Here is a 19451-nt window from a genome sequence, read left to right as displayed (position 1 = left end):
CCTCTCTGTAAAAATCAATAAAGTATATATTTTTTTAAAAATGGGCGAAGAACCTGAATAGACATTTCCCCAAAAAAGATATGCTGGTGAGGATGTGGAGAAAAAGAAACCCTTGTACACTGTTAGTGGGAATGTAAATTGGTATAAGCACTATGAAAAATAGTATGGAGGTTTCTCAAAAAATTAAAAATAGAACTACCATCTGATCCAGCAATCAGGGAATATATTCAAAGGAAGCAAAAGCAATATCTCCAAGGTATACCTGCACGCCCATGTTCATTGCCACATTATTCTCAATAGCCAAGACATGGACACAATCTAAGTTAACAGATGAATGGATAAAGAAAATTATATATATATACACACACAATAGAATATTATTCAGCCACAAAGAGAAGGAAATTCTGCCATTTGTAACAACATGAATGAATGTTGAGGGCATTATGCTAAGTCGGGCTGGGGGTGGGGGACCTAGGGAGATGTTGGTGAGAAGGTACAAACTTTTAGTTATAAGATGAATAAATTCTGAGTATCTAATGTACAGCATGGTGACTATAATTAATAATACTGTATTGTATACTTGAAATTTGCTAAGAAAGTAGATGTGAAGTGTTCTTATCATAAAAAAATTAAAAGCTAACTACGTGAGATAATGGATGTGTTAATTAGCTTGATGGTGGTAAACATTTCACATATGTATACATATACAAAATCATCATGTTATACACTTTAAATATACACAGTATTGTCAATTATTCATCAATTTAAAAATTATATCATTACATGTCTGATATGGCCCTTTTTTTGATTCACTAAAGGCTCAAGGTCTATTTTGAAGGGGATAATGGAAGAAGGAAGGAGAGTTTAATGGCATAAACCCCCTCTCCTCCCCTCTACTTATAGTTAAATTGCATAAGTAAAATGTGTAAGCAGTAGACTTATCAGTAATTCCCTCCAGATGTCTCATTTTTTAGAATTGACCAGGAAGGAATTTCCTCTTTATATTCCTTCCTTTAAAGTTTTCCTTGTTACTTAATGTGTTTAATATTTTTTAAGTGTTTTAAAATTGTCATGTATATTCATCCTAAAAAGTAGGAAGTTAAAAAAAAAGCAAAGAAAAAAAATAACCATAATTCTATAATCCAAAGAAACTACTATGATATTTTGGTGTATTTTTTCCACATATGTCTTTTTGTTTGGCTTATATAGTTGAGCTCTATCTAATAAAATGGCCTAAATGTTTTCCTTATGTACCTTTATAAAGGCTTTTAAAATGATGCACTCCTTTACATAATTTTAAATTTATATTTAAAATATGAAACATAAGTCAAATAAATTTACTTCCTTTTATATAGGAAATGGAAATTATTGAACATTTTATAAGATGAAATAAGTGAGACTAAGCTGTAGTAGGAACAAATATGCCTTTAACTATCTTATTACTACAGCAAATCTAGTAAAAAAATCAAGTACGATTTTTACATGAATTTTACCCAATGTGTCTAGAAAAAGTGTGATAGTCCATCAGAAATCTCATTTGCATTTAGAAGGATAGCCATAACCATGTTGCTTCTGATCCCAGTTTCAGACTATTCCAAAGTGGCCCCAAATATCCCCAAACTGACTAAAATTCTGAGTATCTCAACATGAACTGAGACACAAGTATTTTAGCAAGCTTGACTTTTCTAAAAAATATATATGTCAGGTAAAGAATACAGCTTTACAAGTTTAAAGCTCTTGATTAATTATGCAAGGGCACCTTCCTAAAATCAATATTTCCATTTGTTTGGTACCCTGGAGCTAAGTATATCCAGGCTACTGCACATGGCTGAGATTTGGGATGGAGGATGCCATTTTTTTATGAAGTGAGAGAAAGATGACTGTGAACCCAGGCTCATTCTCAGAGAAAGCAAATTTGAGAAAGGGCACATGTCGAATTTGAGAACCTAGAAATTGACCTTTGAAGTATGCATGCAATCTTGAAGAGCTAGAGTTGTAGATTGAAGGTTTTGAACTCACCCACACTTCTTAGAGTTCTTAAGTTTCTAAAAAACTCATAGGAAATAAGAGTTTGCATATCTCACAGGAAATGATGATGATTCAGCCTGTAGCACCTGTTTCTCCAACAGAGCTGGAGGAGCCATAAGGCCTTTGATGCCGAGAAGCATCAAGCAGCCGCTTGTAGGCACCACTCTTTGGATGAGTCAAAGGATTTATGGTGTTTATTTCTCTTCCTAGAGTCTACATAACTCTTTATGAATAATGGGGTTATTAATTCAGTGGTTAAGATAATTAATAAAATAAAGCGACGACTCATTTATCTGGCTTATTTGAAGAATGCGTCCTTCCAAGTAAAATTATCCTCAAGACAATGAAAACTTACAACTTCAAGTTTAAGCCATGAAGTTAGAAAAACAAGTCCAACACTTTTGATAACAAGTTTTCTTGGATGAATAATAAGAGTTGTGAGCGTGGAAAAGTAGGGCAGGGTCAGACAGTGAGCGGTTGGTGAAGTAAAATGGGTACAGTGTGGCAGCACACACCAATTGGAGGATGACGGGGTAGCAGGAGAGGCAGTTGAAAGAGGGATGCTGGTATCATAAAATCAAGTGCAGAGTCATAGGTGTGAGATCAAACAGGAGGCAACAGGCAAGAAGTTGAGCCTGAGTCATTGACCCAGACCAGGTAAGCTTTGCTCTACAGGAGTTGGCACACAGGGCTGAAGCTTGAAAGAGTGTGACCTGAGGCTGTTGCCTATTCCTATCTGTATATACTAGTAACTGTTTTCATATCTTTCCATTAGCATGTTATTCTGTCCTCTCGTACTTTTAAAATACCATCTTCTTTCCCATTTCAGGATCTTGGAAAGCCATTAACACCCTCTTCTGTAGTCATAGCCCCTGGCACGGTGAATACTGACAAAGGGGGGGGGGATACTAAAGGAAGGTGCAGCCCTGTATTAGGCCTATAACAACAGAAAGGCAGGGTGGCACAGTCAATCATCAAAATTACTCTTCACTTTCGTTGCACATACAGTCTACAGTACATTGGAGGATGCAAAAGAGTCATTTCGGCTTTTATACTGTAAATGAGTCTTTTCAGTCTCTTTAGTGCTACATTTTTTTAAATGTTTTATGCTTTTTGTTGGTGATTTTGCTGTTTAAAATGACCCCCAAGTATAGTCCTAAAGTTCTAAGTACAAGGCTACAATGTACATTACAAAGAAAATATGTATGTTAGATAGGCTTCGTTCAGACACGAATGACAGTGTTACTGGCCCAAAGTTTAATGTTAATTAGTCAACAATATAGATTAAATAAGGTGTCTTTAATCAGAAACACACATAAAACCAGATTATGTGTTGACCTATTGATGAAAATGTGAGCAGAGTCTTGCAAGACAAAAAGTAATATGAATCATTAAAATAGTAAATGAATTGAACTAAAATTAAAAACTTCTGTCCTGAGCAGTTTGGCTCAGTGGATAGAGTGTTGGCCTGCGGACTGAAGGGTCCTGGGTTCGATTCTGGTCAAGGTCATGTACCTTGGTTGCAGGCTTCTCCCCAGCCCAGGCCCTGTTTGGGGCTCTTGCAGGAGGCAACCAGTTGATGTGTTTCTCTCACATCAATGTTTCTCTCTGTCTTTCCCTCTCTCTTCCACTCTTTCTAAAAATCAATGGAAAAATATCCTCAGGTGAGGATTAAAAACAATAACAAAAAACTTCTGCTCTCAAAGACATCATTAAGAAAATAAAAAGATTAGCCATAAACTAGGAGAAAATAGTTGCAGAACACATATTTGATAAAGAACTGGCTTTTCAAAACATGTAAATAACTTTCAAAACGCAATAAAAAAAAACAACAATAAAAATGGGCTAAAGAAATATATACAGTACTAGAGGCCTGGTGCATAAAATTCTTGCCCTCAGGGGGTCCCTCAGCCTGGCCTGCACCCTCTCACAATCCGGGAGCCCTGGGGGAGTGGGCCTAAGCTGGCAGTTGGACATCCTTAGCTCCACTGTCACTGCACTTACTGCTCCCACCACTGCCACTGTGCTTGCCAGCCATGAACCTGGCTTCTGGTTGAGCAGTGCTCCCCCTGTGGGAGCACACTGACCACCGGAGACACCTCCTGCATTGAGCGTCTGTCCCCTGAATGTTAGTGCGCGTCATAGCTACCATTGTTCCACTGTTTGGTCGATTTGCATATTAGCCTTTTATTATATAGGATGCCCCGCTGATGTGGCTCAGTGGTTGAGCATTGACCCATGAACCAAGAGGTTACTGGTTTGATTCCTGATCAGGGCACATGCCCAGGTTGTGGGCTCAATCCCCAGTAGGGGGCATGCAGGAGGTAACCGCTGGATGATGTTTCTCTTTCATCATTGATGTTTCTCTCTATCCGTCTCCCTTCCTCTCTCTCTAAAAAAATCAATAAAAACGTATTTTTAAAAAATAATAAAATTTTTATTGAAAAGATGGTTAAGAACAACTACCAGCCCCCGCACTATTTATATTTCTTCTTTCTTTTGGGTCAACATTTTCTGGTTCTGGCCACCACTTATTGCTCTAAGTGTTCTCTTTGAATCCTCTTATTTTTCTATATTGAAAAGAAAAAAATTATTTATTGATGAGAAACAGAAAGAAATGTCCATTTTTTGTTACAAGTGTTTATATTTATGCATTCAATGGTTGATTCTTTTTAAAATTATATTTTTATTGATTTCAGAGAGGAAGGGAGAGGGAGAGAGAGAGAAAGAAACATCAATGATAAGAGAGTCATTGATTGGCTGTCTTCTGCATGCCCCCTCCTGGGGATTGAGCCTGCAACCCAGGCATGTGCTCTTACAGGGAATTGAACCATGACCTCCTACTTCTTAGGTCAATATCCAACCACTGAGCCATGTTGGGCTAATGGTTGATTCTTATATGTGCTCTGAGCGGGGGTCAAACCCATACCTTGGTATATCAGGATACGCTCTAACCAACTGAGTACCTGACCAGGGCTTAGTCTTATTCTAATTTTAGTTTCAATACTATTGATATGCTGAAATCATCCAAATTTAGATCTCCAACTCAAACTTTTCTCCCAAGTTTACCAATGTCTACAACAGCCTATTAGATAGTTCTCTCTGAATATGCGCTAAGCATCCCCAAATCAACATGCTCAGAACTAAATTCATAATTTCCCCACAATCTCTCCTCCTTTTGTGTGCTCAGTTAATGTCATTATCTACTGGGTCAGCAAAACTAGTCACCAGAGTCATTCTTCGTGACCTGAATCCTTCACTTCCCACACGCATTGTTGACTGCACGATGCCAGAAGTCACCATTTCTTCATTGGTCATAACAGCCTGTCCAGCCTGCCTCTACAGAGCTCTCAGTTCTATGTTCTCCTCTCAGTTCTTGCTGCCTTTGCTTTGCTTTAGATCCTCATCAGCTTTGATTTTCATTAGCCTCCTAACTGGGCTCTTTTAAAAAAATATGTATATATTTATTGATTTCAGAAAGGAAGGGAGGAGAGAGAGATAGAAAAATCAATGACGAGAGAAAATAACTGATCAGCTGCCTTCTGTACGCTCCCATACTACGGATCAAGCCCACAACTTGGGCATGTGCCCTAACCAGGAATTGAACCATGCTGTCTTGATTCATAGGTTGATGCTCAATCACCGAGCCACTCCAGCCAGGCTCCTAACTGGGCTCTTTATCTTCAGTTCATTCTCTCCACTAATTAGAATTACCTTTCTAAAATCCAATGTAATTATGTTATTCATATTTAACAACCTTTGCTATCTCTTGACTGACATCAAGATAAAGGTTAAAATACTTAGCAGGAATACAAGGCCTATTACAATCTGCCATTTACCTAATTTTCCAGCTCAAATCTTATTCCTCTCAACTTGGAGAAATGCTTGCCAGTCCCATACATCTATATTACTCGCAAATTTTGTTCCTGTGAAATGTTTTCCTACACACGCTCCTTCACAGACTGGAAAATTGTTACAAATCATTAAAACCCAGTTGGTAGTCATTTCTTCTGTGTGGGCTTTAAAAATAGTAATCTTATTTGTTGTATATTCTAGTGGTTCTCTATCACCTGGGAGAGGAGGGCTTTGAAAAATGTCAATGCCCAGCCTCTACCCACAGAAATTCAGACTGCATTATCGAGAATGAATCTAAGCATTGGAATCAGTTAAGTCTTCCTCTAGAGCAGTGGTTCTCAACCTGTGGGTCGCGACCCCTTTGGCGGTCAAACGACCCTTTCACAGGAGTCGCCTAAGACCATCCTGCATATCAGATGTTTACATTACGATTCATAACAGTAGCAACATTACAGTTATGAAGTAGCAACGAAAATAATTTTATGGTTGGGTCACAACATGAGGAACTGTATTTAAAGGGCCAGAAGGTTGAGAACCACTGCTCTAGAGTATCCTAATGTGTGAGTTACTAAAGACACAAAAATTAAAAAGACAGTGTGGAGTTTCTGACTTCAAGAAGTTTGCAGTAGAGGAAACAAGTAAAATTAATCATCATTTACAAATAGAAAGAAGTGTATTAAAGTGAAAGGATGTGCATGTAGAACAAATAGAGGAGGCAGGAAGAAAAGGCATGCCAGGAAAGGCCCCCAGTGATGCCTACTATAAGCCAACCAAATATTTGGTAAAATTTTTTATTAGCTTGTAGAATCCTGCTAAACTGTGAACCATAGTTTAAAGCAACCTATCTGTAATTTAATCACTGTACACAATACAACAAAGGAGCTGTTTTATGATCAATAACCATTATACCTTTAATTCCAAGAACAATACCTGGCACAAAGTACTACTAAAAAATGCTTGTTAAATAAATTAATGGTCTGGAATATTATGCAGCAGTGAAAAAGAAGGATCTCTTACCCTTTGTGATAGCAGGGAGGGACCTGGAGAGTATTATGCTAAGTGAAATAACCCAGTCAGAGAAAGGCAAGTATCACATGATCTCACTCATATGTGGAATCTAATGAACAAAATAAACTGATCAACAAAATAGATCCAGAGATATAGAAGCATAGAACAGACTGAAAAATCTTAGAGGGAAGGCTGGGGAGGGTGGGTGGGTGGGAAGTGATCAACCAAAAAACTTGTATGCATATATATATATATATATGCATAACCCATGGACACAGACAGTAGGGTGGTGAAGGCCTGAGGTGGGGCTGGGGGCAGGCTAGAAGGAGTCAATGGGGGGAAAGGAGGGCATACGTAATACTTCCAACAATAAATATTAAAAAAATAAATTAATGGTCAACAGTATCATTTAAAACTTTTCTTAAGAAACAAATTTACAATTAGTATCAATGTTGCAAATTAAAACTAAGCATCATGTGTTTGGTGTCAAAGATTTTGACAGAGCATTTATATGTGTTCTACTGTTTGGATGAGATAGGTAATTCTAAATTAAGCTGAGAAAACCAAAAGTACTGATAGAGCAGTTCACTTTCAGTAATCTGGGTTTTCCCAAACAGTGACATGAGAGCCAGTCATTTTGAATTGGGCAGTTTGAGTTCCTCTTCAAGAATCTGAAATGTAGGTCAGGGCTTTGCTGACATTTCCACTTGCTTCAAAGCTGAGAACCTGAAGCGATCACTGACAGGCAGGCGGTGGGGAAAGGAGAAGTGAGGCTGGCCTGGCTCTGAAGTGGAATTATGTGCTTCAAACGGACGGAAAGGTAAAGAGAAAATGAGCATCCAAAATACTTAAAAACAGCTATGTTTCCTGTGAGAAATACATGGGCAAAGTGATTTTCTCTTATAAGTTCTGTGGTATTTTATACAGTGAATGATACGGATGATAGTCGAATTTATAATATTATCTGACATCACATCACCTTAGTATTTATTGTGCATAGTCTAGTAGGTGAGTGGTTATCTTCTGAAATATTTTAGGGCTTGTTTTCACTATTATTTATAAAGATGACACCTACTATTGTTAACAACTTACGAAAGGGATCCCTATTTCATGAGTCATGAGAACCCCAGTTTTTAAAAATGTTATCAGATAGTTTATGCTATTTGATGAGTTATGAACTTTGTTTTGTTATTGTATATTAAAGGCTCATGGTTTAACTAAACAAATAAAATAAAGTGAATGATGTTGATTATCGAATAACTGAATTATTAATAATGTAAGAAACTGATTACCTGAGTAGTGTAACTCCAGTGGTAAACTCATGGCAATTTCTATATTATGCTTCTTTTGAGCTCTCCAGAGATGAGTGAGCTTTCTGTAAATTTAACTGGTGACAACACATATGCATTTGTCTCACTTCATCCACTTCATCTTTCTTCACTTTAAATGCCTTTTTACTGGAGATTATGAAATTTTTGGTTTTTCCTAAGTTTTACTCATCAAATGCTGATATTCTTGGAGCTTGATAGATGCATCACCTGGTCAGGAGGAAAGTTCATCATCAGGATTTAGAGCAGAAGGAGATTTATGAAGAGAGAGACCAGATAAGAGGAACCGAATTACATCCAGGGTCCAAAGGCCCTACTGAGCTAATTCATAGTTATTTTTGAAGGGTGTTAAATGGCATTCTTTCGCTTTACTCCATATTATACCTCTTCACACACTAGTGATTTTTACCATTTCCTTTCTTTCTTTCTTCCATCCCTCCTTTCTCCATCTCTCCTTTCTTCCTTAGCAGAGGTTCTCATCAAAGATAATAATAATTGCTAGGAAAAAATGTGATGCCTTTTATTTTTTTATTAAAATATTAAAATTTAAACTTTTTTGTGTTTTTCTCTAGAGGGGAACAAAGAGCTTTTCCCTGCTTTCAGACATGAATCAGGTCACATTTCAGTGGGATGTGGTAATAGCCCTTTACATATTCTTCAACTGGTGTCATGGAGGTATAGTATTTTGAATACCTATTGTTATCTTTTATTCAAATAAAGTATTGAATGTCTAATATTTTCAAGGTATCATGTATGGTAGGATTTCGGAAGAACCAAGTTATTATATTGAGAAAATTTATATGAGCATAAGAATTGTGTGGAATGAAATAAAAAAGACTCCCTCCTTCCTAAGGCAGGATTCCTTTCTCAAGTACGTATCCCTAACGGAACCACCTTTAACTCCTATATAAACATTTCTGATCAGGAGCTTATTACTTTGAGTTGGCATGTTCTATCTCTGAACTACTATAACTGCTCTATGAAAATCCATCAAACATTTTGAATTTAATTCAATTCCACAGACCATTTGTTGAGGGTTATTCCGTGTCAGGCACACCTTTTATCCCTCACAACAACAGCTCTGTGCAGCAGTGTTGAGTGCTATTACTATTCCCTTCCTACAGTCCACACACACGTCTGGCACTAGGACAGACATAAGCAGTTCGGAGGAATCCAGGAAGGGGATCCTCAGCAGTTCAGACAGGACAGCCATTTGCATTCAGGAGTTTCTATTGGAGGCAATGGTATCCTGGGGATGCATGGCAAGGACTCACTTACTGGGTGACAAAGCAACACCAAGGCAGGGTTCTAGGCCTTGAAGAAAACTTTCTAGATGGTGCAAGTTACTCAGAGTAGTGGCAAGTGCAAAACTGTGTTCTACAGGCTGGGGCACAATTATATTGGAGATAGAGAGGCAGCCTCCTCATCAGAACTAGAATCCCTCCAGCAGGACATTGGATACGTCCAGAGTCAGACCAACACTATCCAAGAAGATTTGGGGGAAATAAGGCACCAGTTGCTTTTTCTGGCTTCTTGAAAAATGCAAATGATAAGTAAGACTTCTGTTTATCATTCAAGTGATTAATACAGAGCACAGAGAAATAAGGTGGGTCCCTGGGATGTGGCATTAGAGACCTTTTAGCTGGCCATCAGATATTATGTTATATACTAGTGTCCTGGTGCACATTGAAAGGAAATTAATTAGAAGAAATAGTTTACTATTGCTATTCACCCTTTCTCTATAATAGAAGTGTCAACCAAATTCACGATCAACAATGACAGATCAAAACACACATGTGCAATTGATGCCAGCGAGAGCTTTATATATATTGCGCATGTGCAAATCAACTTAGCCTTTTATATATATAGATAAACTTGCTTCATTAGACCTGCTTTCTGATCTAGCTGAACTTTTTCCAGCCCAGTGAAGCACCCTAACTTCTCTTTTAGGTAATTATCAGCAACACAGCAGTAAATATCAACACAAAGCAGATTATTATTGTAGATCACTCAGGGAGAACAAAGGGTAAAATATTTAACTGCAGCAGTGTTTGACTATATTCTGTGCAGTGAGAAAACTTGAAGTCATTTTCAAGTTCCACCATTTCTTACTTCTTTTCAGTTGGGTCAAGTTCCTAAACTTTCTAAATTTTCGTTTTCTGGCTAATGAAAAGAAAATAAGATTCTACCGAGTCTCCTATCTACCTACTCCAGGACTTCTGTGAGGATCAAATGAGATGAGGCACGTGAAAACACTTCACAAACACTTGGTTAAATTGTAAAATGTTTGCACTTGGCTATAAAGCAAGTCAGGTTCCTGGACTACAGAAACTCCAAGGAGGCTAGTCGCTAGGGAGAGGAAGCCAGGCGTCGCTATGTGACATCATTACCTGATGCCCACAGTGACCGTTTCTGGGCTGGGCTGTGGGCCGCATTTTGCGCCATGGGGTCTTAGCAGTGTTGGCTGCGATTTGGTGGGGTATCGCTCCGGGATGGTGGCAGGCAGGGCCTGTGTCCCACTTGGGGGAAGCCAAGTGTTGCTTTGTTGGCACCAGGTCCATGGTGCCGTTTAATTTTAAATGGCCAGTGCGTGTCATGGTAGCTCCTGCATTGAGCGTCTGTCCCCTGGTGGTCAGTGCGCGTCATAGCGACCGGTTGGATGGATGGACACTTAGCCTTCTATATATATAGATTATTTTTCAATCTGCTATGAAAATTTTTAATATAATCCAGACTATCTTTTCCAAGTTTTCTACTAGAATTTTATGTTACCCTTTTTAAATAGCTTTGCTGAATTAATATATATATATATATATATATATATATATATATATATATACCATGTTTAACATTCCTCTGACCAATCCAAGAACCCTATTCAAAAGAGAAGTTAACATATTTTTCTGTGACCTATTCTTATGCAATCCATGTTTACTCCTGTGTATTGAAAAATTATTGATTTAATAATTCATTGTTAATATCAGTGTATTTCTCTTTAATTAATCCATCTATTTCTTTCTAACATGAATGTACATTGCAATTACATACGTTGTTTTGCAATGTTCTTTTTAACTTAAAAAAAATTCTAAACATTTCCCATATTATTAAATTAAGAGTGAATTTTAAGTGGTTACCAAGCAATAGATTTCTGCCCTATGTAGCAGTATGGTTTTATTCATTAAACTCTGAATTTTCTGGTAAAGTAGCCTTTATCTAAAAAAAAATAATGAAGGCTGATTGATTAGTTGGGATTTAGATTCTGTAGTGCCAAGTGTCATATCTAATCTTACCTTTCAAAAAAGGTGTAGCCTCATAATGCCTTGGTTCTCTGCTTTAAAGTAAGAGAGCTAATTATACTTGCTCGTTAGACAGAGAAGCTTAAAGGCCGATACTAGTTTTTTGTCATGCTCCTGCGTCTTAACAGAAGCATAGTAAAAATACATGGCAATAAGCTAATCAATTAAAAGATAAATTTAGTGCCTCAACTTTTTCCCAATGGAATTCATTTAATTAATAGAAAAGAATACATTTTAAAAGTAACAGCCTATTTTTTAAAAAATCTCCTGCTTTAATGTTTTATATGTAATTTATTCTTTTAATCTACTTATTTCCAGGAATTACAAATATAAACTGCTCTGGCCACATCTGGGTAGAACCAGCCAAAATTTTTAAGATGGGTATGAATATTTCCATATATTGCCAAGCAGCAATTAAGAACTGCCAACCAAGGAAATTTTATTTTTATAAAAATAACATCAAAGAAGGACTGAAAATCACAAGGATTAATAAAACGACAGCTAAACTTCAGTATGACAGCTTTCTGGAACCACGTGCCTCCCTGCGCTGCACAGCTGAATGTCCCGGATATTCTCAAGAGACACTGATATGTGGGGAAGACATCTCTTCTGGATGTAAGTGTGTGGGGTGCATTCACAGTCCAAATAAAACTTCGTCTAACAATCACTGGTAATCACCAACTTGTCTAAAAATGGAGGCAAATTGATATAGTTCACTTCTTCTATCAGTTTAATACAGGAATTGCAAACTTAAATGTCTCCAGGGGCCAGACTGGTGGAATAAATGAGTTACAAAAGCTGGTGGGATCTGTGCAGAGAGGAAAGCAGAGATACGGTCTACTGGGACAGCCACTGCCCAGCTCCAGCAGTTGTGAGGGCTCAGTATTCCCAGAGTTTTTGACTCTTTAGAAGAAGACTGAAATATGAACTTTTAAAGTGAACTCTATAAATGTTACCATGTTACCAACAGCTCCAAAAAAACAATTTTTCAACAGTTACCTGGTCAGATACAGCATAGAGGAGAGGCAACAAACTCAGGTGTTAAATGTTTTTTTCATCTGTTTTTCACTTATGTGTGTTTTTATTTTTCCAAATTAATATAATCAAATTTGAAGCAGATCCCCCTGTAAAATTTTGAAGCGAAGATTTAGGGAGAAAAACAGTTGCAAAACTAGCTTTGTGTTCTTGCTACACTCCTTACCAGCTGTGTGACCTTGGGCAAGTTGCTTAACGAATCCAAGCCTCAGTTCCATATCTGTAAAATGAGGCAAATTATACTGACTGTGGTAAGCCCTTAATTTTAATAATTTCTTTTAAAGCATTTTATACACTTCAAAGTACAATCAACGTGCCTAAGCCCTTAAAAATACATCCTTTGGACAAAACATGGAAGATTCTGATACAATTCCCTGCTTCTAATCCCACTGCCCCAATTGTGAATCATTATGTTTATTACTTTAATTATTAAGAAAAAATATATCAAGTTAATCTTTAAAATATTTGCTAAAATTCAATTTGTGTTTAAGCATTCTGAAGATGTTTAAATTATTAGAGTAATATGGACTGACTTGCATAATAATATACTTAACTCTTTGTTGTACTATTATGAAAGATGGATCAATAATTCAGCACTGTTTTAACCCAGATATTTATTCCCTACTAGAGGCCCGGTGCACAAATTTGTGTACTGGTGGGATCTGGCCAGCCTGCCCTAATCAGGGCCATTTGGGGCCGGCAGGGAGGAGAGGCTGCAGGAGGTTGGCTGGCCCTGTTTCCATCGGGCTGGTTGGCTGGCCACAGTGCGAGTCATAGTGACCCGTCGTTCCAGTCGCTTGGCTTTTACGTATATAGATGACATCTAGGCCCATTTTCAGTGAAGGTGGAGGGCTTTGGGTATGGCTATGTTCTCTCCCTCCACACTTATGAGAATCAAATCTGAGTTCTTACTTCTTCACCTCCAGACCTTACCTAGTAAGAGCCAGACCACCTGGACCCTAGAATGGATGACTGAAAAGCAGGGGATCTCAAATAAGGCCATTGTCCTATTTAACCCTGGTTACCTGATCTTGCAAGAGTTTCAAAAAAGAGAAGAAGCCCTGGCTGGTGTTGCTCAGTCGGTTAGGCATCATCCCATGCACCAAACCAAAAGGTTGCTGGTTTGATTCCCAGTCAGGGACACATGCTCAGGTGGGTAGGCAGTAGATCAACCCACTCTGACATTAATGTTTCTTTCTTTCTTTCTCCCCCTTCCTCCCTCTTTAAAAGAATCAATAAAAATGTTTTTTTTTTTAAAGATAGAGAAGAAATATGGGAGGTGGTAGAAGTACACTGAGGAAGAAAAGTAGTTGAAAAGGAAGTAGTATGTTTTGGAGTCAAAGAATAAGGTTGGCAAATGTATGCCTTAAACTGATAACAATATGCTAAACTTGCCCTAAATTGTGGTAATTGAAACCACAGGCAGACATCTTATCTGATGTATGAGGACTCTTTACCATGTCCACATCCTCAGGAAATATAAATAAGCTTTAATGTTTAACTACTTCACTATTTATCCTTTGGGGTGGGGGTGTTGAGATAATATATAATTTTTTTCAGAGGGCAAATTCGCAACTTCCACAGTTATGAGGAAAGGTTAGTTTTTGATTGAAGGCAGAGGAAGAAAGAGGCCGAAGAAGCATGGCCTCCTTCCCTGAGCTGCAGTTTGGGTGACAGATTACTGCCCGGAGCTCTCCCAGTGTTGGCTGAGGGCCTCTGAGCCCCCCACCCCCAAAACCATTGGGTGATGCTTAAGGTCAGGGAATGAATGGCCTTTGCTCCCTCCCCTTCCAGGACAATATATAATGAAGCACTTATTCTCTGCAAATGGCTGCTTAGAAAGAACATCACTCTTCCCACTTATTTACTTTGTGAGTTGTAACTTCTCACATAGACCTCTGGTTATGAGTATGGAATTGTAACTGCCAGGTAAAAATTTACTCGAACCCCTGTGTCCTTGGGTTCTGCATTCTTAGCACACAAAACTTCCTTTTTAAGTAGGTCAGAAAAAAAGGTTTTTGAGGGTTTTTGTGGTACTCTAGAAATCACATTGCTTTCACTGGATCACTTTGATCACAGGATATTTGTCCTGTGAGCTTTACTATGTCAATTTATCGTTACTGCTTCAAACAAAATGATCATATGTATATTTTTAGACTGGAGACAAGTCATAAAAGAGAAGATAAATGAATCATTGCTTTCCCTGAAAAGTTATCTATCCCTCTATATATATTTTAAAAGATCTGTACTTTAATGTGTAGTTTGTGAAACACAAACTTATTATTACAATTTTCATTTGTAGCCATAATTTTAAACATATCTTGGTTTCTTGTCTGTGATTACATGCATGCTTATTATGGGAAGTTTGTTCTAGCAAAATAACACCAATCCTGGAATCAAACACTATGAGATGCCTTTATGCATTTAAAAAATGCCAAATTAAAATAAACCTTACATGGGACAATCACATCACCACTTAATCATTTACTTTAAAAGTCTAAACATCTTTGACTTAAATTTTAACCATCTTTGATGTCTACTTACCTTGATAAAAGCAGACTTGTTATCTAACAAAAGTCCTGAATATTCATCTTTAGCATTGCTATTAAGTAGCATTACTGGCACAAGCAGGTTGGTTTGTGCTGTCCTTGGAGAAGGAATTAAGGACTGATCTTTGTCAGAAGCACTGGGTCTCTTCTCATTTTAAGTCTGCTTATGATTATCATATTATTAATCAAGTCAATCAATTCATGAAGTATACTTTATTGAGAGACTGCTATGCACTAAAAATGTGTTAAATGCTAGAAATTCAAAGAAGAGGGAGTCACAGACCCTGCTTTCAAGATGCTCTCAGTAGAAAATGATCTTTGTCTAGACTCTGAATTAATTAGAAACCTGGCCTGTGATTAATAAGTGCTCCAATAGGGGAGGATGGCATTGGTAGGCAAGAGCAAAAACTTAAGCCCCATCCTTGTATATTTCAGGGTACTTTTAGTATCTAGTTGTAAAGTAGGTTTTTATTCTTGAACGTTGAATAACCTGGAAATGAGATCTAACAACAATTTGGTCTTACTCTTATAACCATACTCACATTCCCATCTTTACATAGCTTAACATTAATATTACAACTAGAAGCCCAATGCACAAAATTTGTGCAAGGGGTTAGGCCCCCACCACCGCGGTGGCCACCTCTGCCTCAGCCCCCAACGCCACAGCTTCGTCCGGAAGGACGTCCGGTCTAATTAGCATATTATGCTTTTATTATTATAGGTATTGTGCTTATTTGTGTGTGTGTATATATATCTATTTGGCCTTTTGCAAAGTTAATAAATCATCAGACATTTATAACCCTGAGCATTCACTTCAGATAGAATGCTGTGGAATAAATAGCATATCCCCAAAATATTGACAGTTGTCTTTCATGATGACTAATTCAATGATACTCTTATCTGAAACCAGAAAACAAAAATAATTTCAGCACAAATCACTGTAATCATTGAGAGACCACAGTTCAATCAATATTCAAAATGACTTAAATGTCTGTGTCCACAGCTACCTCCTTTAAGGTGCAAATAAAATTTAAAGCTTTCTTTACCCTACTTGGCATCCTGTTTCTCCCCATTGTAACTCAAAGAAGAACCCTTTGGAGAACTCTTTCACAGGAGCCAAAAGGTACAGAAGGTTTCAAGGAGGGTGTGGCCCAAATACTAAACACTGCAGAGTCAATGCATAAAGTTTTAAAATTTTTAGACCAGCAAAAAGAGGTACTCATTATCTCTATAATCCCATAATCTCACTAATAGAATCCCTCTTTAATAATTCAGAGTATCTTTCAAGTTTCCCTCTCTATCTCTCTCTTTCTACCCTTAATCCCCCTCTCTCTGTCTCTCAAATGAGACCACTATACTATACTACATCACAATTTGTTTTTTTTTTCACTTTATCGTATGACCATTATTTAATTACTTACTAATTATTTAATTAAACATACATAATTGTATTCTACATTGTTTTGGAATGTATTTTAGGAGTGCATTATAGTTTATTTAACCTTATGTTAGGTTATTAAGTTTGTTTCTAAATTTTTATTAAAATAAACAATACTTTAAGAGGCAAATTTTTTAGCTAAATGACCATTTCATTAAGAATGCAATCCTAGCCGAAACCGGTTTGGCTCAGTGGATAGAGCGTCGGCCTGTGGACTGAAAGGTCCCAGGTTCGATTCCGGTCAGGGGCATGTACCTGGGTTGCGGGCATATCCCCAGTAGGAGATGTGCAGGAGGCAGCTGATCGATGTTTCTCTCTCATCAATGTTTCTAACTCTCTATCTCTCTCCCTTCCTCTCTGTAAAAAATCAATAAAATATATTTAAAAAAAAAAAAAAAAGAATGCAATCCTAGATGTAAAATTGCTGAGTTGCAAGATATTCCTCTAGCTTCTAAAGATTATATGTAAAGTGTTCTCTATAAAGGCAGTAGCAATTTGCACAAGTGTGTTAGAGGATTGTCCTTTGTCCATTCCCACACTGAGGATTGCCATTTTTCAAAATCCTTGCCATTTTTATGGGTCTAAATGATACCTATTATCTTTTCAATTTGCAATGAGGATAACTTTTTTTTGCATTTCATTTCTGATTTTACAAGTAGTATTCCTGGTATGTAATTTGCAGGTGACCTGCAAGAAGTATATTTAGATTTAAGATAAATCTTTGGGTGTAACTTCAGGTGCACAAATGTCTGCACATTTACTCTTTATGAGTCTCCATTCTGCCATGTGTCTGGTTGTTCTCTGAATAGTCTAGTTTCCCCGACAGGATTGCACATGTAGGCACAAGCTGAGAGAGCAGCACCTGAAAAGTGAGTATTTAATCAGCACTCAATGTTTCCATACTTCTTTTTTTATCTTTTTCTTGGTAATTTATTACTGGATGGTGTAACTGAAAATTCCAGGTGCTGTTCCATAGCTGTTGGGGTTTCATCGGCTCCAGAAGCCCCAAGGGCTCAAACACTGTCATCAGAACTCTCTGATCTTTTCCCATCTCTTGGGTTTTGTCTCCCCTGTGTTGACTTCATTCTTAAATAGGCAGTTTCACTATGACAGGGAGATGGCCACCAGCAACTCACGGCTCCCTATTACTCTGACACAGTAATTTCAGTGGGAAAGTGCCGGGGTCCAACCCCAGCGGGTCCAGGGGTCCCCAAAGGTGTGGACGGAGTCGGCGAAGAAGGAATGACACGGAGGCAGCCTTCGGGTGATCATCATAGCCAGGTCCCTCTAGCCAGGTTCAATAGCCAGGTTCTAGTCAGGCTCTCCTGCCAATCTCCGCAGTCAGGTTCAGTCCAGGATCCCCTGCCATGCTCTCTCGCCAGGCTTTGCCTCAAAGCTCCGAGGCCAGTCCCTGTCCAGGATCCTCCGGCATGCTCTCTCCAGCGAAGTTCTTCTGTCTCTAGAGAACGTTCTGTGTAGGTTCTGTGCCTAGGCTCTGTCTCTCTTGGTCCTGTCTTCCAAGCCCTGTCTGAGTTCTGTCTCTTGCTGTCTTGTTCTGAGTTCTGTCTTCTGAATTCTGTTCTAAGTTCTGAGTTCTGAGTCTTTCTGTCTTGTTACAACTGTATTTATACCAGTTGATTCAATCCTATCAATCTCTATTACAAAGGTTAGGGCGTTTCTTATCTCCATTCCAGGGAGAAAAGATAATGTAGTTTAAGCATGATTGTTCGTAGTTAAAGGGATTAATTACCCGCCTGGCACTTAGTTGAGGGGTTTTATTCCCTCCCTAACTTCAGGGGAAAATCCCTACCTGGGGATTCAACCTTTCTTGGAGAGGTGACTTTGGTTAAAACACAGCGCCAAGAAGGTGAGCAAACATATTAAGAACAGTATGCCATATATGCCAGGTCCCTTGAAACAGCAAGGATGGGCCGGCTCCCGGCAGGAAAGAGGCTGCCTCTTTTACAATGGCTCCTGAAAAAGTCCCTGGGGGAATTCTGATTGGTTCACCTTGAGTCATGTGGTCATTCCCAAGAGAAATACTTGATTAATCAGCCTAGGTCAAGGGCATACTTCTCTGTGGAGCCTAGTGATTGATAGCCCTTGGGGGTAGCGAGGGGATGAGGGAGATGTCAGTGCTGAAAAGGGAAAAATGCTAGCAGACAAAATCTAATAATTTTCTCTATAATATGGCCACTCAGAGAAAGCACAGAGGAAGGGTGGAGGAAGGGAGAAAGAACCTTGAAATAGAATTCTGTGGTTACAACATTTTAAAAAATCTTGTTTTTACTGTGGTAAAACAGACACAGCATAAAACATACCATTTTAACTATTCCTAAGTGTACAGTTCTGTGGCACTGAGTTCATTGTTGTGCAACCATCACCACCATTCCTCTCTAGAACTCTTTTCATCTTGCAAAACTGAAACTCTGTATCCATTAACCATCAACTTCCCATTCCTCCCTACCCTCAACCACCGACAACCACCATGCTACCATTCCACTTTCTATCTCTAAGACTTTGTATTCTCGATACCTCATATAAGTAAAATCATACAATATTTCTCCTTTGTGTCTGACTTATTTTACTTAGTATAATGTCTCCGAGGTTCATCTGTGTTGTAGCGTGTCAGGATTCCCTTTCCTTTTACGACTCAGTAATACTCAATAGTAGGTATGAACACTAGACTTTTAAAGTGGAATAGATGCCAGAGGAGAAGTAGAAGAACCCTTTGGAGAACTCTTTCACAGGAGCCAAAAGGCACAGAAGGTTTCAAGGAGGGTGTGGCCCAAATACTAAACACTGCAGAGGTCCAGGTCAATAATGACTGCAAAGAGATCACAGGATTTATTGATTAGGAAATCATTAAAGACCTTACCAAATGTGGTTTTGGTGGAATTGTGGGCTGAATCTT

At 38.2% G+C, this 19451-nt stretch overlaps 1 protein-coding gene across 1 annotated transcript in view; it reads left to right on the top strand.

The window, feature by feature from the left end:
- Window positions 1–7546: 7546 nt before the first annotated feature.
- Window positions 7547–19451, top strand: part of IL23R (interleukin 23 receptor) — a 70515-nt gene continuing 58610 nt past the window's right edge. The window contains exons 1-3 of the mRNA XM_059686082.1: window positions 7547–7711; window positions 8792–8894; window positions 11834–12130. Of these exons, the coding sequence (XP_059542065.1) occupies window positions 8825–8894; window positions 11834–12130 (367 nt within the window). The 5' untranslated portion in view covers window positions 7547–7711; window positions 8792–8824. The remainder of the gene's footprint in view (window positions 7712–8791; window positions 8895–11833; window positions 12131–19451) is intronic.

The sequence above is a fragment of the Myotis daubentonii genome, chromosome 3 (assembly GCF_963259705.1).
Source record: "Myotis daubentonii chromosome 3, mMyoDau2.1, whole genome shotgun sequence".
NCBI lineage: Eukaryota > Metazoa > Chordata > Mammalia > Chiroptera > Vespertilionidae > Myotis > Myotis daubentonii.
This window is presented reverse-complemented; position numbering and strand designations above follow the sequence as displayed.